The sequence below is a fragment of the Rousettus aegyptiacus genome, unplaced genomic scaffold, assembly GCF_014176215.1.
Source record: "Rousettus aegyptiacus isolate mRouAeg1 unplaced genomic scaffold, mRouAeg1.p scaffold_m13_p_17, whole genome shotgun sequence".
Classification (NCBI taxonomy): domain Eukaryota; kingdom Metazoa; phylum Chordata; class Mammalia; order Chiroptera; family Pteropodidae; genus Rousettus; species Rousettus aegyptiacus.
The window spans coordinates 34,304,397-34,328,499 of NW_023416292.1; the positions used below are offsets into that span (position 1 = coordinate 34,304,397).

At 35.4% G+C, this 24,103-nt stretch overlaps 1 protein-coding gene across 3 annotated transcripts; it reads left to right on the forward strand.

The window, feature by feature from the left end:
* Positions 1-1,913: 1,913 nt before the first annotated feature.
* LRIF1 (ligand dependent nuclear receptor interacting factor 1) lies at positions 1,914-18,072 on the forward strand. 3 transcript variants are annotated; one of them, XM_036235090.1, is made up of 4 exons: positions 1,914-2,360; positions 12,810-14,314; positions 15,478-15,744; positions 16,589-18,072. In XM_036235090.1, the coding sequence occupies exons 2-4, from the start codon at positions 12,815-12,817 to the stop codon at positions 17,024-17,026; spliced, it is 2,205 nt and encodes a 734-aa protein (XP_036090983.1). In that variant the 5' UTR covers positions 1,914-2,360; positions 12,810-12,814; the 3' UTR covers positions 17,027-18,072. The 3 variants fall into 3 exon arrangements, with proteins under 3 accessions (XP_036090983.1, XP_016011128.1, XP_016011129.1); XM_016155642.2 differs by having other exon boundaries at positions 1,915-2,360; positions 12,802-14,314; XM_016155643.2 differs by lacking the exon at positions 12,810-14,314 and having other exon boundaries at positions 1,932-2,360.
* The last annotated feature ends 6,031 nt before the right edge of the window (positions 18,073-24,103 follow it).

Genomic DNA, 24,103 nt, shown 5'->3' on the forward strand with positions numbered 1-24,103 from the left:
AAATTTTGGAAAGGATATGGAGTAAAAGGAACCCTCATACACTGCTGGTGAGACTGCAAATTGGTACAGGCACTCTGGAAAACAGTATGGAGGTTCCAGAAAAACTAAGAATTGATCTACCATATGATCGAGCAATCTCCCTACTGGGGATTTACCCCAAAGACTTGAAAACCCATATCCAAAAAGATGTTTGCACAGTGATGTTCATAGCAGCATTATTCAAAGTGGCTAGAATATGGAAGCAACCAAAATCTCCTACAATAGATGATTGGCTAAAGAAGCTGTGGTACATATGTACAATGGAATATTACTCAGCCATAAGAAGAGATAAAATACTGCCATTTGCGACAGTATGGATGGACTTCGAGATAATCATGCTAAGTGAAGTAAGCCAAACAGAAAAAGTTGAAAATCCCATGATATCACTTATATGTGGGATTTAAACTTTAAAGCACAAATGAACAGGACAAACAGAGACTCATGGACATGTACTATAGACAGTTACCAGAGGGTAAGGGGTGGAGGGAGTGGGGAGGTTGACGGGGTAAAAGGGGTCTAATATATGGTGATAGAAAGAAATCTGACTATGGGAGGTGAACATACAGTGTGTGTGTGTGTGTGTGTGTGTGTGTGTGTGTGCGCGCGCGCGCACGCGTGTGTGCGTGTGTGTGTTTAAAGTGCACAGCTAAAATTTATTGGATTTCGTTAACCAATATCACCATAAAAATGTCTGCTTTTCAGGGAATCTGTGACAATAAGTTTCATTTATAAGAACTGATGATGGATACGAAAAGATGCCACACTGCAAAGGGGATGGAGTAAATAGTAAGAAAATGTAACAAGCAAGAAGGGGCAGCTTGTTCATGTGATTTTGCTTTCACAGGTAGGAGATGACCACAACCAAAACAGTAGTAAGGGCTTGCCATTTTTGGACGTTTTGGACGTTTGACTAAAACATAAATGCCAGTTAAATATACAGGATTCTATATTGTTGAAATTAACGTTTAACAAAGAGTAAAGAGTAGTTAGAAAGCTTTGCTTTCTGTTAATGTGTCAGGACGTCAGTATTACCTCACTAAGGAATTAGGGGAATGAGTAGCCGGCATCTTTAAAAGAACAACGTAAACCTTAAAATTGGCTACCTCATGTTGATCTCCTAAACTTAAACAGTGTGAGTCAGTTACACAGGCAGTGTCTATATACCTGGTAAAACTGGATCTTCTACTAAACCATTCAAACCATTCATTCCACAACTCCTTTTAGCCCCAGCTGAAGGAGAATGTCTACCCCTTAAGCCAAAGACTGAACCTGTTCTCCGATAGGCGACTGAATAGCTGGAATCAAAAGACTTCTGAAAAGCTTTTTCATAGCGATCCAAATTAAGACGCCCCCAAAAAGTCTGTATGGGAAATGAAACTTGTAGAGAATAAACGAATTAGCTATATGATAATAAATAATAATTTTGACCAAGGCATGAGTGGGGTGGAAAAAGAGGTTAGGTTTAGTGTATAGGCAAAGCTTCAGGAACGAGGAAATAACCGAAAAATCTTCAGGAATTAGCAATAATACGGCGCTGGCTGCAGGCAGACGTTTAAAGTTTTCTCATGCCACTAGTGCATGACGATTCCAAAAGACCTCTCGGATGTCTTTTAAAGCACTAGCGGGAGAGGTAAAATTACACTAGCGGGGAACTCAAAAGCAGAAATTTACACTTGACCCCGGAAACATTTTATTTCCCGTAGATATCTGGAGAATTTTTTTTGCGATTCGTTGCTTGATCCGGAAGAAGAGATAGCAAACATCACTTGCGATTGGATTGTGTCGTAAAGGCGGAGCTTTTGCGAGCCAATCACGTTGACGACCGGATGTGACGATTCCGGAAGCCGCTAGCAGTACTTTGCTCCGGCTGGCGGCTTCGGTGGGCGCGTCTTCACCAGAAACAGCACTGATGGGGGCGGCGCCATTAAGGCCACGCCTCCCGCGCCGACTCCGGGTGGCTCTGTAGCGGTATCGTAAGGTCTGAGGGGCGGAGATTCGGGCGGATTCTCTCAGAGCCAAGGGCCCGGTCCGCGCGGTGAGTCGCGTCCCGTTCTTCCGGTTTCCGGTAGCTGCGCCGCCTCCCGCCGAAGCTCGGGGGAAACGCCCTCTCGAGAGCTCGCCGTCGCCCTCGTCTCAGCATCGAACCCCCCTCAGAGTTGCTCCGGAGCAACTCCAGCCCAACATTCTCTCGTTGTTTCCCGGCCCCACACTGCCCACTGTCCTGGATGTGCTGGCCCTTCCCACCCCTCTAAAATGTCCAATAACCTACAGAGGGTCTTCTTGAAAGCCACAGAGGAAAAGTCAGGCAACGCCTCGCATTGGTAAGTACAGGTTTCCGATCTCCCTCGACACACCCGCCCCTCGCCCGTCTCTTGGCAGGATGTCCAGTCGGCCGTCGTTTCCTGACGTTCTGCAATTCAGACGCGTTTGCGCCGCCGCAGGGTGAGGAAGCGCGCGTCGCTTCAGCACTTAGAGCCCTTAGAGCGCATCCCTCTTGGAAACGTAAATCCTTCCCAGAGCCTGACGCTGTCAGCCGCCGCCCTGGCTCCGCAGGACTCCAGCGTCTCCAATTTCAAAGGCGAACAGAATGGACTTCCACGGGGGAGGAAAATCAACATGGCCGACGCTCCCGTGTGACCAAAACCTTCTGGAAGGTTCTAGAGCACTCTTTGGAAAAGCAAGCAGCAACCGGCGCGGATTAGCAAACGCAACCTAGGTGGCGCTAGATCGTCGGTGAAACTTGCCATGATTTAAGAGAGTGAAAAGGAAAAGATGTATTTTGGTGTAATTGATGAGTATATGAAGTTAGAAACTGAAAAATTGCTCTAGAATAAGGGAATCGATTGTTCTTAAATTTCAAATGATAGTTTTGGAGAGAAAGAAAAGTAAAAATAAGAGGAATGCTCATGTAAAATCAGTCTTTTGCAACAACCTATTTGAAGCAGGTAATGCGAATGCCATCTCTGGATGTCTCTGTAAAAGAACTGTATTTGACATGGGGAGATTCCAGTATTTCTTAGAAAGACATACTTATTTATAAATTCAGAAAAAAATAGTTCTTTATCACTCAGTTTTTGAATTTAAGACGAAATGAAACGGAAGCAAAACTATTAGCTAAGATAGAGTATTTTAAGTTGTACGTCCCATGTTGAGTGGGTGTATACTAAGTAGTGAAAAAAAGTAAGTCTCTGCAGAAGGAAAACGTGAAGAAGAAAGCATGAAATTTAAGATGTAAATTTCATGGAAAAGGATTGATGAAGAACACCAGGCTGCCTATGTTTAATACTAACTTTGCCAGTTACTATTTGTGAAGCTAAGTACTTAGGTTTCCATCTTGTAAATATGACTGCCTAGAGATATTTTAAGGATTAAAAGAGTGAATAGAGGTAAAATATTTAATGTAGGAAAAATAGAAAAGCACCATTTAAATGTTAGTTGTTATTATAAGAATACAACTTGTGTACGAATTTTGGCCCAGGAAGTAGGTTTCCTTTAATTACAAGTAGATACAAAACCTAATTATAATAAAGACTTTTAAAAACAATGCATAATATTCTACAAATGGATCGGTCAGTAAATCCAGTGAGCGAAAACAGTATTGAAGAACCGAACTACCAAGAATGAACCATTGGGTTTCAGATAAAAAGATTCAGTTTTTGTGTATGTTAGATGTTTGTTGATTTATTTTTGGTGGTGGTTGGTGATGGGGGAGGGGGGTGGGATAGCGATTCTTTTTAATGATTGATTATTCTACCTTCTTTTAGTACTTGAATATTTATGACATCTGACTTACCCTAACTTAACACGATTTGTTTTAGGATTGCGTTCGTTTTTTATATGAGAAATAGGATAGAGTATGAACTTTAAGTTTTCCTTTATTGTGTATTTTAACTCTTATCCAGTTTCTAATCTTGGCTATCTATATTTGGAATTTTTTAAAACATTACAAATTGAATTATGTTTTGGTTACATTCTTGAGTCTTTTGGAGTTCATTAACTCATTGATTTATGCTATGTTTTCATTATCTGCAAATGCATTTATTTCTTCAAATCACTTGGTTGTTGGTTGGTTATTAGATTCGATTCTATTTTGTAAGTAACAATCTGCATGACATCCAAATAGAATTATGTAAATCATTTGATTCATTTCAACTCCATATGGGAAACTTAGTTTTCTTATTTTTCTGATAATATTTTTGTTGGTACTAAATCATTCATGGCTATATGATTTTCCTATTTTCTATAGACACCTGAATTTTTCTTGAGTTACTGCTATTCTTTTATAAATATTTTTAGTCATGCAATGTAGAAAGTTCATTGTTTAAAGTATTTCTAATTCTTCAGGGCATAAAACGTGAAACCCAAATTTAGTCTATAGTACAAAGGAAAAATCTGGAAGATACTAGTGATAGTTCGCATTAAGTTTATTTAGATTTGGGCTTTATTAGCAAAGAGCAAAGCAGGAGTCAGAATGGTATAGTGGAAAGAAGCTAAGCTTTGGAGTTACAGAGACTAGGTTCATACTCTAGTTCACCACTTATTATCAGTATTGTTCAAATATTTGGTTAAAAACCATTCAATGAATGGCTACTTTTTGATAGACTGTGCTAAATGGAGGGACCTACTAAAGAATAGGCTATGGGCCATGCCCATGAAAAGCCTTTCAGTCTAGAGGGGAGGTGATGTGATACATTTTTTAATAGCATTGTGCACAAAATGCTGTGAGGGCATAGAGTATAGGAAAGGTTTCTGGAGCAGCCAAGTTGGGGAATGTATCAGCTTACGAGTTAAAGATGAATGCAGACTATGCTCAGGCAAAGGGAATTGGTAAATAAAGCACCAGTATGGCTTATTACTAATAATTGGTATTTATTGTATGATTCTATGCTACAAGCGAGATAAACAGATAGAACTTAAGGGTTTGGTTTGCCCTGCTAAAGAGATTAGATTTCATGTATGGAGATCAGAGGATTTAAGAAAAGGACTGTCATGGTCACATGTGCATTTCAGGTAATTGATGGCAGTGTGGATTTGCTGGTGAGGGATCAAGCATATAAGGATTCTATTTCGGTTGTCCTTTCAGGGATGCTGAGGGCCTGAACTAGTTGACGTAAAGGTTGGGTTCAAATAAATACAAAGAAAAAACAGGCAGACCTTGTCCGTGAATTGGCACAAAAAAAGGGGATCAATTAGGATGTCAGATTTCTGGGTGGATATTGGTAAATTAATAGAGATGAGGAACGCACTAAGAAAGCCATCAAAGAGATACTTGAAAAGAAACTCAGGCAGGGTCAGAGCTGAAAATAGAGACATGTGAGTCATTAGCTTTGAGGTATAATAAAAGCTCGTGATAATACATCCCACAATAATAGGAATTAGGATGTCATGAGATTGTCAATTGGCTTTTATCTGCCTTTAACCCTTTATTCTTAAATGGGAAGCTAAAATACATGTCCCTAGCAGGGGCCTTGGTTTGGTTAGAAAGATGTTTCATTGTCAGGTCAGTATACTTTCAGTTTTGTAGTTTAGTTTTGTACAGTGTATGTGTTACTAGTTTACTTTTGTGGGGTGTGTGTGAGAGACAGAGAGAGATGGAGAGGGAGAGGGAGAGAGAAATACCATACAGGCTAACTGAAATCTACTGTTTTTCATTAATCTCTCAGTTTATGCAATTGAATTTTTTGGACCCTGTTATGTTGGGGTTACGCTAAAGTAAATACAAGAAAATGGATGGGATTGCCCAAGAGAGCATGTAATCTTGAACACGTTTTTTACTATTACTAAACCTCTTTGTTCTCAGCTATAAAACAGGAATGACAGTACCCACCTTGTTGGGCTATTTATTAGGATTAGATTAGTGATAAATATATGTAGTAACATCTATTATATATAATATGTGGTACATATTATTACATTATGTACTTATGTATATTATGTAAGTACATAATGTAAAATCATAGTAAGATGGAAAAAGTTGTAGCAGTTGAAATAATTTTGGAAAAATCTATAAAATGTTCATTAGCCTACACAATTTTTACTCCATTTCTAACATATGAATGCTTCAATCAATAATAGATTAGTCAAAAATGTCATTATATAGTATAAATATATTTAATATAGTTTTTATTAAAGTTTTCATACATTTTTACTAAAGTTCTCACATTTTCAGAAGACTACCTCATTTATTTACTTATTCTTGGACACCAACTGTCTATTTTAATGGCAGATAACTAGCATATTATGGGAGTTTATCATAATCCTAGCCTGTTCTTGCATTTACTTCTCATAGCAAGCCTTATTGTCTTTATTTTACAAATGAAGAGACAGATTCAAAGAGGTTAAGTAAATTTACCAAAGTCAATCAACTAATAATTGGAAGAGCCAAGATTAGAAGCCCATAGTCTTTCTAATGTATTCCTATTTTCTCTTTTAAAGTCTTAAGCTGTATTCTTTGTCCCGTGTAGTTTCTCAGTTTAAATACCAGCTGGTTTAAAGTAATTAGCATGTTGATGATTCTTTTTAGGTTACCAAACCAGAGCATGGGATGCAGAATCTGGTTCTAGTTTTAGTTCTAACATTAGCTAGCAGAATGTAATCTTTAAGAAAACAGAATCTTTATAGAGTTTTAAGTTAATCTCTTAAATGGAAAGTGTCTTCTAGATGTGAAAAAAAATGCATATTGATTGAAGAAATATGAACTTCACCTGATTTATGACTTCTTAACATTTGCATTTCAGTTTTTCAGAACTCATTCCATTCGTTACTAGGAAATCATGAGTTTGTTTTTTTTTAAAATTATAGCTTATAGAATTCAGTTCAACTAACATTATTGTCTACAATGTGCCAGTTTTTTTAGCTATAGAGGTTATATATATGAATAAGATAGCCTACCCTTAAGGAACTTATGGTCTCTGGTAGATTGAACGAATCTCTACTGATAACACTGACATAGAAGAAACTGTATTTTCCTTCCATTTTTGGAGGAGAATGGAAGAGCAGAGAGGAAAAATCAGTGGTGAGGTTTTAAAATAGTTCGTGTAATATTTATAAATGTTTTTTGTAAAACAGAAATAAAGAGGCTATATAATGAAGTATGTGAATGAAGTATCAGAAGCCTGTGTGATTTTTTTTAAATACCATGTCAGTTAAAATATACTTGCCCCTGTGGATATAATTATAAAAAATGGGTTTTACTGTTGTAGATTCTAATATGTTAGCCAAATGTTATTGATAAATAAACCAGATGAAACTAAACAATAAAATTTATTGAGACAGTTCACTTGAAATGCAGAGTTGAAAGAACGACATTTTTATTTATATATATTTTTGAGGGCCTACTGTACTTGATATCGGAAGAACAATTACAAAATAAATGATACCATCTCTGACCCTAAGGAGTTGCCATCTCACCAGTGAAAAAAATACTCATTTTTTTAATTAGTTAATAGATCTAAGGCAATGTAGAAGGCATTATATAACTATTAGGGTTACTGGCATCAGTGGGAGTGCTTTAGAGATTCTAGGTTGGAAGAAGTTAATGTGAGTTTGAGTGACTAGCAGATACTTCATGGAGAAGGTGGAATTGATCCTCAATTTATAATTATATTTTAAATTGTTGGAGAAGTAAAACGTAACTCAAAGAATACTTAGAGTAAAATAATATGCATGGGATAATCCAGAATAGCAAGCAGACCTTTTTGGTAAGACCAGAGATTTTATGTGGAGAAGTTAGAGGTAATACCATTTGTAGAGTTTGGTTGGGGCTGGATTGTAGATGATTGTCGTATCAAGCTGAATTGGCAATGATGAATTATTAAAACTTTGAGCAAGGAGGTAACAGGATGAAAACAATGATTTTAATATGCCAGAGATACATAATAATGGCTGTAGTTAGAAAAACTAGTTTAAAAGTTGGAGCAAAATACAGGAATGAGATAATAAGAACTAGACACAAGGTGATGCAGGTCTGCTCTAGGTAGACACAATGGTGAAGAAAGAAGATGAGTAAGCTATAAGAAAAAAACTTCGTGACTTGGTGATTCATTCAGTATACATTTAGTGACTTTACCCTTTGTAAGCATCTATACAAGGTGCTATGGGTGAATCAAGCAAAAGTGAATAAGAAGGGTGATAAAAATAAATCGGAGATGATTAGGTGACTTAAAATCTAGGTAACTTGGGAAATAGTATTTCTGACACATGACTGGATGGTAAGATAGAATATTCATTTTCAGTAGAGTAATTTTAATTTTGATGGTGTGTAAAGTGAAAATGGTAAGACATCACAAATATGGAACTGAGATCAATATTAGGGGATAGGAATAAAAACATAACCGAGAGTCGTTATTGCAAAGGAGATAGTTGAAATAGTTGAAGTGATGAAAATTGGTGCAGTCTTTAAAGAAGAAGAACTTGAGGGAGAAACAGAGTCAAGAACTGTACTTTGGGGAATAGGCATAGTTGGATACTTAAAATGCAGAGAATGAATAAGGAAACATTAAGAAAGACAAAAGAAATGAATTGTGCACAATGGATATTATGATAGGAAGATATTCAAGAGGGAGGGGTGATTTAACTAGCAATGTCAGTTTCAGCAGAGAGCACCTAGGGAAAGAGGACAGAAAAAGAGATTTAATGTTGAGGACAGATTTGGTAATACTTGAGAAAGAGGTGTAGAATAATAGGAAAGAAAATAGACTTCAGAAGGGGGCTTAGAGACAACTTTCTGGCATATCAGTGACAGAAGGTTGTTAGGAGTTCTTAATTTTGGTTCTTTAACATCATCTGTCAACTTCCTGTCACTGAACTTAGCACCTAGATCACAGTCTTCTCTTTGATCTTACATGACTTCAGCTTCTGTGTGGATAACCTCTTTGTCACCTGGTCTTTCAGTACAAAGATGTTTTTCTCCAGTGATCTTATTCTTCATTTACCACCAGCCATCCACTTCTGCAGTTATTGTTATTAGATGAAATTGCTGCATTTACAAAATTCCTGATTTAAGGCATCCTGCTTTCGAAACACCAGTTCCTATATTTCCAGCTTACTTGTTTGAGTACTCCCACTTTGGCTGTTCTTTATGTGGCCCTCTAGGTCTAAGCCCTATATTTTCTCCTTATACTTCAGTCTTTTGTGGTCTAATTTCCTTCCCATCCAGTTTAGATTCTGTGATCTATTGATAATTTTTTTAGATTCTATTGATAATTTTTATTAATACCCTAAATTCCTTTGCTCCTCTTTGATTTTTGTTGCACCTTTTTTTCTGAAGCCTCCGTAACCCTGAATGAACTCAGTAATTTGCTTTTTTTTGCCTATATCTGGTGAAACAAGGAAACTATCATGAGCAGATCAGTATCACTATAGATTCAGAATCACTACCTATCTCACTGGGCTATGGACGCTGCCTGATAACTAGTATTTTTTGAGATCACCTTATTCTTGCACAAAGACTTTTTGAATGCCTCACATCTTTCCTTAGAGGATGTTATGTCCTTTTTCACTGAGAGAATAAAAGCAATTCGAATTACCTCAACCTTACAGCAAAGCTATAAAATTAACCTGCAAATGCACCTAACCTCTCTTCCAGTTCCTAAGAAGTTTCTCTAGCTCTAAGGTTCAGTCCTTCCACCTGTCTTCTGGTATCTAATTCCTACCTCCTTATCAAACCTTACACTTCGTTATCCTGCTTTATTCTTTGTTGTCAGTCTCCTCCTCTTGACAACTCCCATGAGCATTTACATATAAGCTTAAAAAAAAGATCTCTTTGATCCCATTTTAGCCTGCTGTTTGAAAGCCATCAATAACCCTTACGCTATTCATCCCAGGGTACATTTCTCATGTGCGTCTTACTCAGCCTCTCAGTAACTTTATAGAATTGCCCAATTTTCTTGAAACGCTCCTTCATTTGGCTTCCATTGCATCAAAATCTCTCGTTTTCTTTCTACTGCTCAAAGAAAATGGGAAACATGCTTAATTGTTTTAAGCAGGGAAGGGCCAGCTTTAGTGTGCTAACTCGAGGGGAGAGGTTATGACTGAAGGAAAGAGTAGTTATGAAGCTACTGTAATCGTCTAAGCCAGAGATGATGTTTGTTTGGACTAGAATGGAGACAGTTAATTTGGAAAGAAATGAAGAGATCAATGGAAAACTAGGAGATGCTATCAACAGGATTTTGTGATGAATTGAATATAGTTTGTAAGAAAGCAGGAATTACTTCTGACGTAGACATCTAAGATAAATGAGATGCCATTTACTAAAGGGAGGAGAGAAACACTGAAAAAGGCCATGAGTTTTAGGTGCATTTGAGATTCTGAACAGAAATGTTATGAGGGAAGTTGGATATGTAAGCCTGAATGTCAAAAGAATGAAGATATAAATAGTTGAATTGTTGATATGTAAATTGTAACTTAGTTGAAGTCACACCTAAAAAGAAATTATCTAGGGAAAGCTTATGGAGTAGAAAGAGAAGAGTTCAGTCTAAGCTTTTGTGAATTCCAACATTTGAAGGTTGATTCAAATAGGATAAGTTGACAAAGACCAAGGAATCACTACAGAAGTAGGAGAATGAGAATGTTATATCTAGGAAGCCTTAGGAAGAGAATGTTTTAAGAAAAGGAACAAGCGTTTTTTGGTTGTTTTTTGAGCAAGCATTTTTGTACTCATTGGAGTATATCATTTATCTCAATGGTGATTACCTATTTATATGTCCATATACCAGGTACTTTAAGTTCTTCTAGGGATTATGGGTTGAACTAGTTTGGAGTCAAGCAAACATTTTCTGTAATGGGCCAGATAGTAAATATTTTAGACTGCGGGCCATATGATCTCTGCTGTAGCTACTCAACTCTGCTATTGTAGCATGAAAGCATCTGTATACAGTACATAAAAAATGAGTGCAACTGCATACTAATAAAACTTTATGGATACTGAAATTTGAATCATAAATTTCACACATCACAATATTATTGTGATCTTTTAAAAAACCATTTAAAAACCCTCCTTAACTGGTAAACTTAAACGGAATAGGCCCCATTTGGCCCATAGGCTGTTCTTAATGATCCTTTCCCCATAACTGAGTCTGGTACCTGAAACATAACAGACAGTTAAATTTCTGTTTAATAAAGTTCAGTAAGTTCTGATCCAGATTATATATGCTTTTTCAGGGGATGGGGTGGTGATGAAGGTGGGTTTCCCTCTTCAGCCTTGAAAGCAAGAATTTATACTTTACGTTCTTGCTTTAGAGAATAACTTTTCACTTACTAAAAGTAAATATAACATTTCGAAGCACTATCAAATGGCCAAAAAGCTGTTTTAAATATTTGTAACATTACAATTATTTTATTTTGGGTTGTCGAAAGGTAAAACTGAATTCCAGTGCTTCCTAGGATACATAGAGTTCTTAGCTTTGATTTTTATTACTACCCAAGGTTTTAAAAACACCTATAGGCAGTAAAACACACCTTTATACTTTTGAGAATTCTAATTACTATTATTTTTTGCTCTTAAAAGTTTTTATTTCACTTGATCTTGGTCATATAAGGGCATCCTGGTTTTATAGGACCTGGACTCTGCCCTCATGTTGCTAGAATTTAGCATGAGAGACAGTTTACATGCAAGTGAACAGATTAATATATGATGACAACTTGTGACATGTACTGTGGAGGAAATTAGTAGGTGCACTATTATAAACTATGATCGAGGAGCAAGGGTATTTAAGGTGGTCAGAGAACATAGCTCTTGGAAATTATTTATGCTGAGACTTGAGTAATGTGGGTGAGAGAGGAGTACCTAGGTAGAGAAAGTATGTGTGACGGCCCACGAGGTCTTGGTAATTTCCAGGAACTGAAACGTGGTTTGAGGTATAAATAGCTCGAGGTGCCTGTATTCCAAGAAATCTACAAATAATTGGTTATATAAACAGATTAGTATATATCAGATTTTATAAGACCCAGATAATCTGTACTAAGAAATAGCTCATAAGTGTCAGGATCAAAATTGGCTAGATTAAAAAAAATGACTGACTTCTAGTGTGTTCCACGTTCATTGAAAACCATTCAGCCAAACAGGCATTGCTGTTATATACGTGGATTGACAGGCAATTGGAACTAATATGAATAATTGCCGTACCAAGGGCTGTTAGCACCAAGCTGCAAATATGCTGAAAGAATAAGCGAAAGAAGAAAATGATTCCTATATGGGTAACTCAGTTTAGTCTCCACGGATGTCATACTAAGGTATCACCATAAGGGATGCCCTTAGCAAAAGAAGAATGACTGACGGTATAACTTGTGAGTCATTGTCAATGGGAAGAAGACAACTGATTGGGTGGTGGGGGGAAGAGTAAGGACATAGAATAAGCATAAATAGAGGTGAAATGAGATTCCTGGTCAGTAAGAGTAAAGGAGGAGGACACAGGGAAAGAATTCAAGAAGGAGAAGGAGGATACTAATAGTTGAAGAGGTGTGTTTTCTAGTAGGCATAATTTTATATAGGCTAAAACCTTAGAAAAGTCTACTTTTTAGTTTTAGGTATCTCATACCTATTGCCTAATCGTGTGAGATCTAAATCAAAGCTGATCATATCTTTGATTGTCTCTTCTACATCTTCAATATCTTTGTTATACAGTATTTCACTTTGAAAATTCAAAGTGGCAAATTACATATATTTTATATAGATTTTAAAAATAATATTTGCATATATATGCTTTTAAATAAAATGTATATACCATGTAGTATGTTGTATTTATTTACTCATGTTCTTTTAAGTGTTTCAGGCTGCATGTACCAAGTAGTTCAGACGATTGGCTCGGATGGAAAAAATCTTCTGCAATTACTTCCAATTCCTAATTCCTCTGGAAATCTTATACCACTAGTTCAATCTTCAGTCATGTCTGATGCTTTGAAAGGGAATACAGGAAGCCCAGTTCAAGTTACTTTTCAGACTCAGATTTCCAGCTCTACCACAAGTGCATCATCAGTTCAATTGCCCATTTTTCAGCCAGCCAGTTCTTCAAACTATTTATTTACAAGAACAGTAGATACAACAGAAAAAGTTAGAGTTACTTCTGTGGGAACTGAAAAATTTACCTCACCAGTTTCTAAAGTTCAGAGTCATGGTGTGAAAATTGATGGACTCACCATGCAAACATTTGCTGTTTCTCCCTCCTCAACACAAAATGATTCATCTTTTTTCTTAGTAAATACCCAGAGTCTCCCAATGACTGTGAAGTCTCCAGTTTTGCCTTCTGGGCATCATTTACAGATTCCAGCCCATGCTGAAGTGAAATCTGTACCAGCGTCATCATTGCCTCCTTCAGTTCAGCAAAAGATACTTGCAACTGCAACCACAAGTACCTCAGGAACAGTTGAGGCCTCCCAAATACCATCCGTTATTTACGTATCTCCTGTAAATACAGTGAAAAATGTAGTTACCAAGAACTTTCAACACATTTACCCAAAACCGGTTACAGAAATAGCAAAGCCAGTGATACTAAATGCCACACAAATTCCAATGAATGTTGCTAAAGAGACACAATTAAAAGGTGGTCAGCATTCGCAAGCTGCTCCAGTGAAATGGATTTTTCAAGAAAATCTACAGCCTTGTACTCCATCTCTTGTTCCTGTTAAGTCTTCAAATAATGTGGCTTCAAAGATTTTAAAAAGTTTTGTAGATAAGAAAAATTCGGGAGATAATACTATAAATATGCCACCATTGAGTACCGTCAGTCATAGTGGGACACAGTCCAAGAGTATGCCTATTAAAGATAATGCTTTGGTTATGTTTAATGGGAAAGTCTATCTATTGGCTAAAAAGGGGACAGATGTTTTGCCATCACAAATTGACCAGCAGAATTCTGTTTCTCCTGATATTCCACCAAGAAAAGCTATATCACAGATAGTGAGTTCAAGTCCAGTCACAAAAATATCCAGAGAGGTCGTAAATTTTGTTTTGGCTAAAAATAAATCTTCCCAGATGGAGACAAAATCACTTTCAGATACCCAGCTTGCTTCCATGGCCAATCTAAGGGCAGAGAAGAATAAAAAAGTGGAGAAACCATCTCTTTCTGCCCCAAACCCACATAATCTGAACCCATCCATTAACTACTTAAAAGAGAGTAAGAATTTATGCATAAAGGCAGACTTTCCAGATGGATTTAGTACAGGACAAAATGCCCCCAGAAAAGGAAATATCATCCAGAGCATAGAGAAAATAAGTTCCTCTGTTGATGCAACAACTGTTACTTCACAACAGTGTGTTTTCAGAGACCAAGAACCAAAGGTAATTTTCCCATGTCAGGGTGTTCTTTTTATCTATATAGAAAAGTTTTCTTTCTGAATTCTCAGTTATCTATAATACCTTTCTCCCCTCCTCTCCCATCCTCCACTCCATCACATACATACCATACACACGTGAATGCTGAAGTCAAAGCTTTCATCTGAAAGAAATATTTGAGGAAGAGTATAATTGAGAGAGTCCAAGCAGTGTTTTTGTCTTGAATCATTTGGCATGCCAAATCTTTAAAAGAAAAACAAACAAATCACAGAGCAACAAGGTTTGGAGGAGTTGGAGAAGGATAATGTGAATTAAAAACTTAACAAAATTATGTGTGTGCGTGTATACACACATTTGTACACATGCATATGTATACATATATATTTAGTAGCCTGCTTTTAGTATATGAAGAGATCAATATGCATATAGGAGAGCTGGGTTTTTTAAATTTGTTTTGTGGTGGTAGGTAGATACTTGGCAATTTTTTTAGGTAGATAGTGGAAAGGGTAGGACAAGGGCAGTCTGTATTTTTCAAGTCATTTGTGGAAATAGCATTTATCAGCATCTTTAATTGGGAATTTTTTTTCTTTAGTAGACAGGTTGGGTTTTTTTAGCCGTTCTTTCTGACTCCTCATCCAATTATACAACATCCACATAGGTACCTTTCTGTTCTACTTAAGATATGTGTGTCTGTGCTCACTAAATATTTGTACCCACCTTTTCCTTACTTAGAAGTCTGTCAAATAATGTCAGTGTTTCTCCCCTTTCGGTACAGAATTGAACTTCAGAGTAAGGAAGTTAATTCTATTGAGTATAAGATTGATTAAAGCCTTAAGACTTTTCCAGAAGACTGCAATTTCAATTAATGTCATGTAGATTATTTTTAACTTGTCGTTAGTCTGTATTTTCATTTCAGTTGCTTGAGAATTGAGTACCCATTACCTTTCTAGTACAAGAAAGTAAAATGAGTGAGAAATTGCAAGGGAACATTTTAAGTTTGTACTCAGTTAAGTTCAGTGTTTTGGGTGTGGGTAGTAAGGCAAGGGTAATGCAAACTGACCATTTAGGACTTTAAAGCATGTTTTAAGATGAGGTAATCACTTAGTTGCTAGTCTGTTAAAATAGCATAAGTAATGAGTCGTATCGTTTGTGTGTTTTCCTAATTTCAGATCCAGAATGAGATGGCATCAACATTAGAAAAAGTTACTCCAGAAAGAAATGACAAGAAAAATCCTCAAGGAAGAAGCCATAAGGCAGCATATCTGAAGACTGATGCTGAGTTTAAAAAGATATTTGGTCTCACTAAAGAACTGAGAGTGTGCCTTACGCGGATTCCTGACCATTTGGGCTTTGGAAAAGGTTTTGGTTCCTTTAGAAGTTTGGCGAAGAGTGACAAAGACACAGAGTTTATAGCAAAGGAGAACGAGAGAAAACAGGTAATCGATTTTGAAGTGTCCTTTGTAGGTACTGCAAAGAGACAGGAATGTATTAATTTTGATTTGGTTTTTTAGTCTTATTAATATGAATAATTGTTATTAAACCAAATTTGCACGTATATGTAATATACCAAAATAGTGTTAAAAAGAACCATATAGGTATAGTAAAAATGCATCTCCGGTTGATTAAAGATGTTGTTTTAAGTGTTTTTACTCACCTACTGTTTATTTTTTCATCATAAAATTATAAGAAAATGGCTATAGCTTTTTAACTAGTTACACTATTTTGAAGACCCTATGTAAAATCAATAATCCAAGTGTAGGCAGATGTTCATTGTGATATTACTTAATACAAACATTTTAAGAAGTATAAGTGGCCAATAATGATGAAAAGAAGCATCTCAGTAACTTTGCGTAGTGTCATTCTACTTATAAGTATGTTAATATTAATATTGTTTAACATCTCAAACTTCAGATCAGAGATCGGTCAATCTTTCCCAGTGAAAATATTTCATATGCACCTATTATGCAAACAAAAAATCCATTTTAATTCTCAGGCTCTTCACAAATGGCTGTTATATTTTGGTGGTAAATCAATGCAACTTCTGATACTTGACTTAGACAGGAAAATGTGAATTAAGAATTTATTCTCAGTGAAAATCATTAGGACGGTGTTATTCAGTTTGGTACCATACAGTGGAAAGCATTAATTTCTTAATCGTTCTCAATATATTTTATTGAATCGAATTTAATGCTAAATATATCTACAAACTTGTTAAGTTTCAGAGCATGCTCTATGTATGGCAGTAATACTTTGTTTTTCTATTGGAATTTTACTCAATAGGGTTTTGATAAGAAAAGAAAAGCAAAAAGCATTAAGAAGATGGATCACACAAAGAAGAGAAAAACCGAGAGTGTTTATAACACAGCTGTAAATGGAGGCACTAATGTCACCAGCTCCCAACTCATTAGTAGTCTTTTACCAACTTCAGATGTATCACACCATAACATTCTCACAAGCTCCAACAAAACCAGAGATGAAAAGAGAACTGAAGTAGAACACTGTCCCCAGGAGAACCAGGAGAAAAGCACATTGAGTTCAAATGCAGATTTTGAACAAAGTCATTCCTTTAATAAAAATTATACCGAAGATATTTTTCCCATGACGCCACCAGAGTTAGAAGAAACGATTCGAGATGAAAAAATAAGAAGACTTAAACAGATGCTGAGAGAGAAAGAAGCGGCCCTCGAAGAAATGCGTAAGAAGATGCACCAAAAATAATAAAATGTTGCTATACTTAAAGACTCCAGTGAATTAACTGTGTTTTACCATGTTTTTTTCCCCATTGAGTTAATTAGATGCATTCTGAAAGTGACGTTGAATACGAAATTTGTTTTTTCATCAGTCAGTTATAAAATTTTATTTAAGGAATACAGAAAAGATTGATTCACATATGACTCTTGAATAATCTACATGAGGTATCGGAATCTTTATCTAGAGAACTTTTTTTGGAACAAAAAATTTTGTTATTTTAACTAGATTCCCCAAGTTTGATTATTTGTGCAGGATCTTTGTTATTATTTTGTATCTTTAGCTAAACTCCTCAGGTATTATTCCAACAATAAATAAGTTTTGTATACTATTGAAATTTTAAATTCAAGAGGAAATCAGCTCTAAATTTAGCTTTGCCAGTGGTCTTGTATATGTACTCACTTAATCTCTTTACCCATGAAGTGATGATACCGTCTACTCACCATTGTAAGTTTTTTTTTATTTCAAGAAAGAAAATGCATTATAACAGCATTATTTAAAAATTCAAACATTTCTCAAGACTGAGGGACACTTGTTTTGTAACTTTTATGAATTAGTTTCATGATCCACAATGGGTTTTAGAATTCAGGTTATATAATGTCTTATTTGTTTAATGTGATGTTGTTATTTCTAGGCAAACGCTATTTCTTTTTTGAATATGACATGTAACTTGGACTATGTGAAAAGTAAATGTGAACAATGGCCACGTTTAATACTTTTAAAATTGTAAAGTGTAGTTTTCTATCTGATGATATTTGATTTGGAGAGTTTGGGAGTGGTGTTGGATAGGGATGAAGGGGAAAAAGAGAAAGATGATTAAAAAGTGATTAACAAGTCCCTGGAATTAAAATTAAATAAAACCTGTACACTGGCAATAAAATGGAAAACAAAATACTGAGAAGGAGTTCAACACATGCAGACTGTTGTTCATCAATGAGATTCTCCTGCCTTTTCTTTTTTGTAACTGTTTTTTTGAGATAATTCACATATTATAAAATTTATTCATTTAAAGTGTACAATTTTAGTGGCTTTTTATTCACAGTTTGCACACATCAACATTATCTAATTTTAGAACATTTTCTTTCTCTAAACCTTATACATATTAGCAGTCAGTGCCCAGACCCTCATCCCCTGAGCCCTAACAACCAAACCACTAGTATACTTTCCGTCTCTGTAGATTTGCCAGTTGTGGGCATTCATATGCATGGAATGAATCATTCAAAATATTTTGTGACTGGTTTTTTTCTTTCACTTGTCGGTTCCTCCGTGCTTTAGTGTGTATATTTAATTACTTTTTAAATTGATGAATATTTTGTTGTATCAATATACCATACCTTGTTAATTCATTCACTTATGGACAGTTGGGTCATTTACACTTTCGGTTACCAGGGTGTTGTGTTGCTATGAATGTTTGGGAACAAGTTTTTGTGTGGACACGTTTCCAGTTCTCGGGTGTGTATCTAAGAGTGTAATTACTAGGTCATATCCTAAATCTTTGTTTAACATTTTGAGCAACTGCCAAACTATTCCAGTCAGCTTTTACCCCCTGCTCCAGCAAAATGGATCTTGTCAAGGACACTAGCAACTTCCATGTTGCTGTATCCACTGATCAATTGTTAGTTGTCCTAATTTATCTTCTTAGTTTATCCACCTATGGGAGCATAATTTCATGAATCATTACTTCCTTTTAAACATTTTATTATTAATGAAGCAGTATACGTACATTGTAGAAAATCAGAAAATACAGCAAACTAAAATATTAAAAATTAAAATATTCCCATCAAGCTAAAATATTAATATTAAGATATTAAATGTTGGACAAGGAGATACATGATCGAAGGCTATCAGTAAATATTGTTTGAAGTCATAGGCCTGGGTAACATACTTGGGATAGTGTAAATAAGAGGATAAAATTGTGGACTCATGTTTGAGTACATTTAAAAGTTGGAAAAAATCATAAATGAATTTTGAGGATTGGAAAGAGAGAAATCTTTGAATAGTGCCTGGCAATAGCAAGCAATATATCAGTGTTTGTGAAATAAATTCAACTAAAATTACCCTTAAAGACTACATTCATCATCCATTTCATTTTCTTGCCTATTTGCTTCAGCCTTTCTCATTTCAATTTTTCTCCTTTATTATTAAGGCTTTGCTGCTCATGAAATCCTCAAGCACCCATATTTCTTTTCATTGTATTCCATGATAGGGCAATGGCTTGAATCCTTTACCACAAAATCCCCCAAATTTGTCTATGCTGATGGTTTCAAACTCCTACACTGTCATGAAATTCACTAAGGCTGTTTTTTTTCGAGGTCTCCAACAATTGCTAATAGTCAATTCTTTGTCTTTATCTTGACCCATCAATAACATTTGACCTTGTTTATCAGTCTGTCATTGACATTTGTCCTTCGCTTTGCTTCCAAGATGCCATATTCTTGTTTTCCTACTACCTTTTGGCTGCTTCTCAATCTCTTTGGCTGATTCCTTCCTTTTCCATGATCTCTTAATGTTAGAATTACAGCTCAGTCCTTGTTTGTCTTCTAATTTTATGTCTGTCGAATAATGGTCTCATCAAAATGCCATCTATATTTAGTAACTCCAACATTGTATTTCCTTCTTGACATTTCCTCTTGGAATTCTAATGTGCATCTCAAAATTAACACAGGCCAACTCCAGCTTCCAATAATAATCCACACCTAAAATTAGCCTCAACAATTATTTTCTCCCTCAGTTCATGAAAAAGCAGACCTCCACTTGTTCGAGTAGAAACACTTGGAGTCTACCTCAATTTTTCTTTTTCTTATACCCTAGAGTGAATATGTTAGGAAATTTTCTTGGTTTATGTTCAAATTATACCCGGAATCTGACCATTTTTCACCACCTCTACTGTGATTACCTTGCATTTTCTCTCATCTGGATTATTGAAATAACCAACTCTCCTTGCTTTCACCAGTGCACTACAACCTTTACTCAGCCCAATAGCTAAGTGATTTTGTTAAAAGAATAAGGAGTGAGAAAGGACTAAAAACCCAACAGAAAAGTGGGAACATAGATGAACATACAACTCACCATAAAAGATGTAAAAATGAAAATTACCTTCAAACATGAAAAATATACAAAAATTATTTCAAAATCATAAATGCAAATTAAAACCACTTGAATGTCATTTTGCATTGTTCAGACTGGAAAAGATTTAAGAAAATGACAACACATTCTGTTCATTATGTTTGCAAGGCCGTGAGGAAATAGGTATGTTCATACATTACTGATGAGTGCAATTTGGTACAATTCTTTTGGAGGGAAATTTGACAATGTCCAACAAAATTATATATGTATTTACCTTTCAATCAATGAATCAATGGGGCCAGCAATACTATTTTTAAAAATCGAAACTGAAGATATGCCTCCAACAATGTGAAAATACACATATGCAAAATTTTATTATACTATTGTTTTTAATTGCCAAGTATTGGAAATGACCTAAATACCATAGGAGAGTGGTTGAAAAATTTATAGTATATCCACACAGAATACTAAGTAGCTGTAAGGAAAGACAGAGGAGGCACTCCATGAACTGATATTTAGTGATTTCTAAGACATACTGTAAAATGAGAAAAGCAAAGTACAAAAGAGTATAGCATACCACCCCTCCATAAGCAAAAAGATATAAGAAGATAGATAATCTATTTGTACAAAAGAAGTACAGAAAAATAGTCTCAATAGAAAAATAAGACTGACTAAGGAAAAGGGATAGAAAGAAGAAGGGGATGGGAATGGGTTAGCAACAATGATGTAGAGTAATATTTCTGTGAACTTTTGTATAGCTCTGACTCTTAAAATCACAGTAATGTCTCACATACCCTTCACATACCCCCAAGTAAATGATTAAAACCAACCAGGAAATGGGAACCCAAACTGGAATGCAGATACTAACAAATGAAAATACATATATTACAAAAGAATAAGATGGCCACACTTAAGGGGATGGGATAGAAAATAACCAACCTAAATAACTTAGAAAGCAAAATCTTCACTGGGCTCTGAAAAGCTAAAGTCTTAAGTGCTGTAATCTAGTTAGTAAAAGTGTTTCTCAAAAGGGTAAGAACTAGCAATCCCGACCTTACATGTATATTAGAACTGAACAAATAATTTCATAATTTCATGGATAATGAGAGCCAGATTTCTCCCTGTTGTATGAAGACATTAAAAGGAAAAGAAGGCTAACACAAACCATGTATCATTGGATTAAAATAAGAGACATCAATGTATACTCATGGTTTTTAATATATATTCAGATAGACTAAGAAATGTACATGTAGGTATACATGTGAGTTAGTACATATGCACATATTTCCATACTCTTCACCGAGAGGACCTAGAACCAGTGATAGTCCAGAACAATGAGCACACCTAGCACCAGATCTTGGTTTCTAAACACCGTTCTCCAACATAAGTAACTAAGGCTTGGTGAAGAAGTTGATTCCAGGGCAAACTGGAGCAAGAAAAGAAAAGATGAGCTAGGAATATCTTGTGATGTCAGAAAATGCTTTCAAAAAAGATGGAGGCTTATCAAAAACAGCAGCTGATCTGAAGGAGCTCTTAATGGCCCAAACTAGAATAATTTGAACAACAATAAATAATGATATTTGACTTTAATCCCTAGAATAAAATATACCCAGTGAGTCTATATCAATATAGAAAAAAAAAACATACATAAACAGAGAAGGAATAGCTCTTCTTTATAGTTGAATTCCAATTAATAAATATAAGTGTAAAGGGAAAATAGAGAATTATCATTGCAAAAACCCCAGTAATAACTGTTGAAGGCAAGATTCACCGATGGATGCTAAAATAAGTGGGCACAAGTTTGAGGAGAAACAGGATTTGCAGTCTCAAAAGATCTCCCCAAGATACTTTATAAAGAAAAAGATAGTAACTTTATCTTGAAGATAACTAGCAGACACCAATCTATTCAAATGATCAAGATAAATATCACTAATAACAAGACACCAGTAACATGAACCTCTTGATATAATGCATAATTTTTGTGTGTGTTGTAGTCTTTCCAAAAAATACAAAATGTTTTTGTTATAAACTGAATATGTCTCTCCTAAAATTTATATACTGAAGACTTATGCCCCACCCCCAGTATGGCTGTATTTGGAGATGGGGCCTCTAAGGAAGTAATTGAGATTAAATGAGGTCATAAGGATGGGGCCCTGATCCAATAGAATCAAGGTGCCCCCTTCCACTACCACCATAAATGTAAATGCACTGAAGAGCCTGCATTGTTGCACTGAAGAAATGCCATATGATAAGACTCAGTGAGAATGTGTAGCCATCTGTCAGACAGGAAGAGAGCTCTCACCAGAAACTAAATTGGCTAGAACCTTGATCTTGGACTTCTGGCTTCCAGAACCATGTGAAATAGATTTCTGTAGTTTAAGCTATACAGTTTGTGGTATTTTGTTATGGCAGCCTGAATAGACTAATACTCTCCAAGCATGAGAAAATATTGGATGAACCCAAACTGATACTCTACGAAATTACTGATTAGTAAAAGGTGAAAGATTTATACGATTTGAAGAGAAATCAGAGTATCAAAACTACTGATTAGTATTCTTCCAAAGTGTCAGGATCATAAAAGTCAAAAAAAAAAAAAAAAAAAAAAAAAAAAAAAGAACAAACTGTTGCAGACTGCAAGAGATTAAGGAGTGGGGGAAAAAAACAAACAAACTATATGCATATGGGACCTAGAGTAATTTCTAGAACAGGGAAAAAAAGTATATAAAAAATATGTGAAATTTGAATAAAGTCTGTCTATATTTTAGTTAATAATGTTGCACCAATGTTAGTTTCCTGTTCTTTTTTTTTCATTCTTTTAAAAATTTTTAAAATTTTCAATTATGTTTGACATTCAATATTGTATTAGTTTCACATGTACAGCATAGTGGTTAGACACTTCTGTAACTTATAAAGTGATCTCCCTGATAAGTCTAGTACCCCTGATACCATATATAATTATTATAATATCATTGACCATATTCCCAATGTTTTTCTTTACATCCCTATGACAATTTTGTCACTGCCGATTTGTACTTTTTAATCCCTTCATCTTTTCGTCTCACCCCCACAACCACCCTCCAATCTGGCAACTATCAATTCGTTCTCTGTATCTATGATTTTGTTTCTGTTTTGTTTGTTTGTTTGTTTACTTATTTATTTATTTTTTAGATTCTACATGTAAATGAAATCATATGGTATTTATCTTTCTCTAGACAGACTTATTTTACTTAGAATACTCTAGGTCCATCTATGTTGTCATAAGTGTCAAGATTTCATTCTTTTTTATAGCCGAGTAGTATTCCATTGTATATATGTACTACCTCTTCTTTATCCATTCATCTGTTGATGGACACTTAAATTTTCCATATGTTGGCTGTTGTAAATAATGCTACACCAAACATAGGGATGCATATGTCTTTTCAAATTAGTGTTTGAGGTTTCTTTGAATAAATACCCCGTAGTGGAATTGCTGTCTGGGTCTTTCTTTTTCTCTTGTTATATGGCCTTTGTTTTAAGTCTGTTTTGTCTTATATAAGTATTTTACCCCAGCTTTTTTGTTTGTTTGTTTCCATTTGCATGAAATATCTTTTCCCATCCCTTTACTTTCTATCTTTAGATCTGAAGTCAGTCTCTTATAGGCAGCATACGTATGTAAATAATGACGGTTTTCCTTTTTTCTCATCTTTTCATCTTATTTATTTCCTTGGCCTTTTTCTCTTGCTCTAGAACCTCTAGTCCAATTCTAAATAATTGTTTTCTTCTCAATATCAAAGGAAAAATTGCAACATCTCCCCATGAAGAATGTTTGTTGTATTTTTTGTTGTTGTTGTTAAATCTATTGGGGTAACATTGGTTAATATAATTACATAATTTTCAGGTGTACATTATCATTTGACATCTGTATCTTCTGTTGTGTGTTTACCACCCAGTTTCCTTCAGCTACCATATATTTGATTCCTTTTACCCACTTCACCCTCCCCC

Excerpts from the sequence above, each read along its gene's own strand:
- LRIF1 (XM_016155642.2), top strand. The coding sequence starts at position 2,293 with ATGTCCAATAACCTACAGAGGGTCTTCTTGAAAGCCACAGAGGAAAAG. Across the intron at positions 2,361-12,801 it reads TCAGGCAACGCCTCGCATTG|TGTTTCAGGCTGCATGTACC; the intron begins GTAAGTACAGGT and ends TGTTCTTTTAAG. Across the intron at positions 14,315-15,477 it reads TCAGAGACCAAGAACCAAAG|ATCCAGAATGAGATGGCATC; the intron begins GTAATTTTCCCA and ends TCCTAATTTCAG.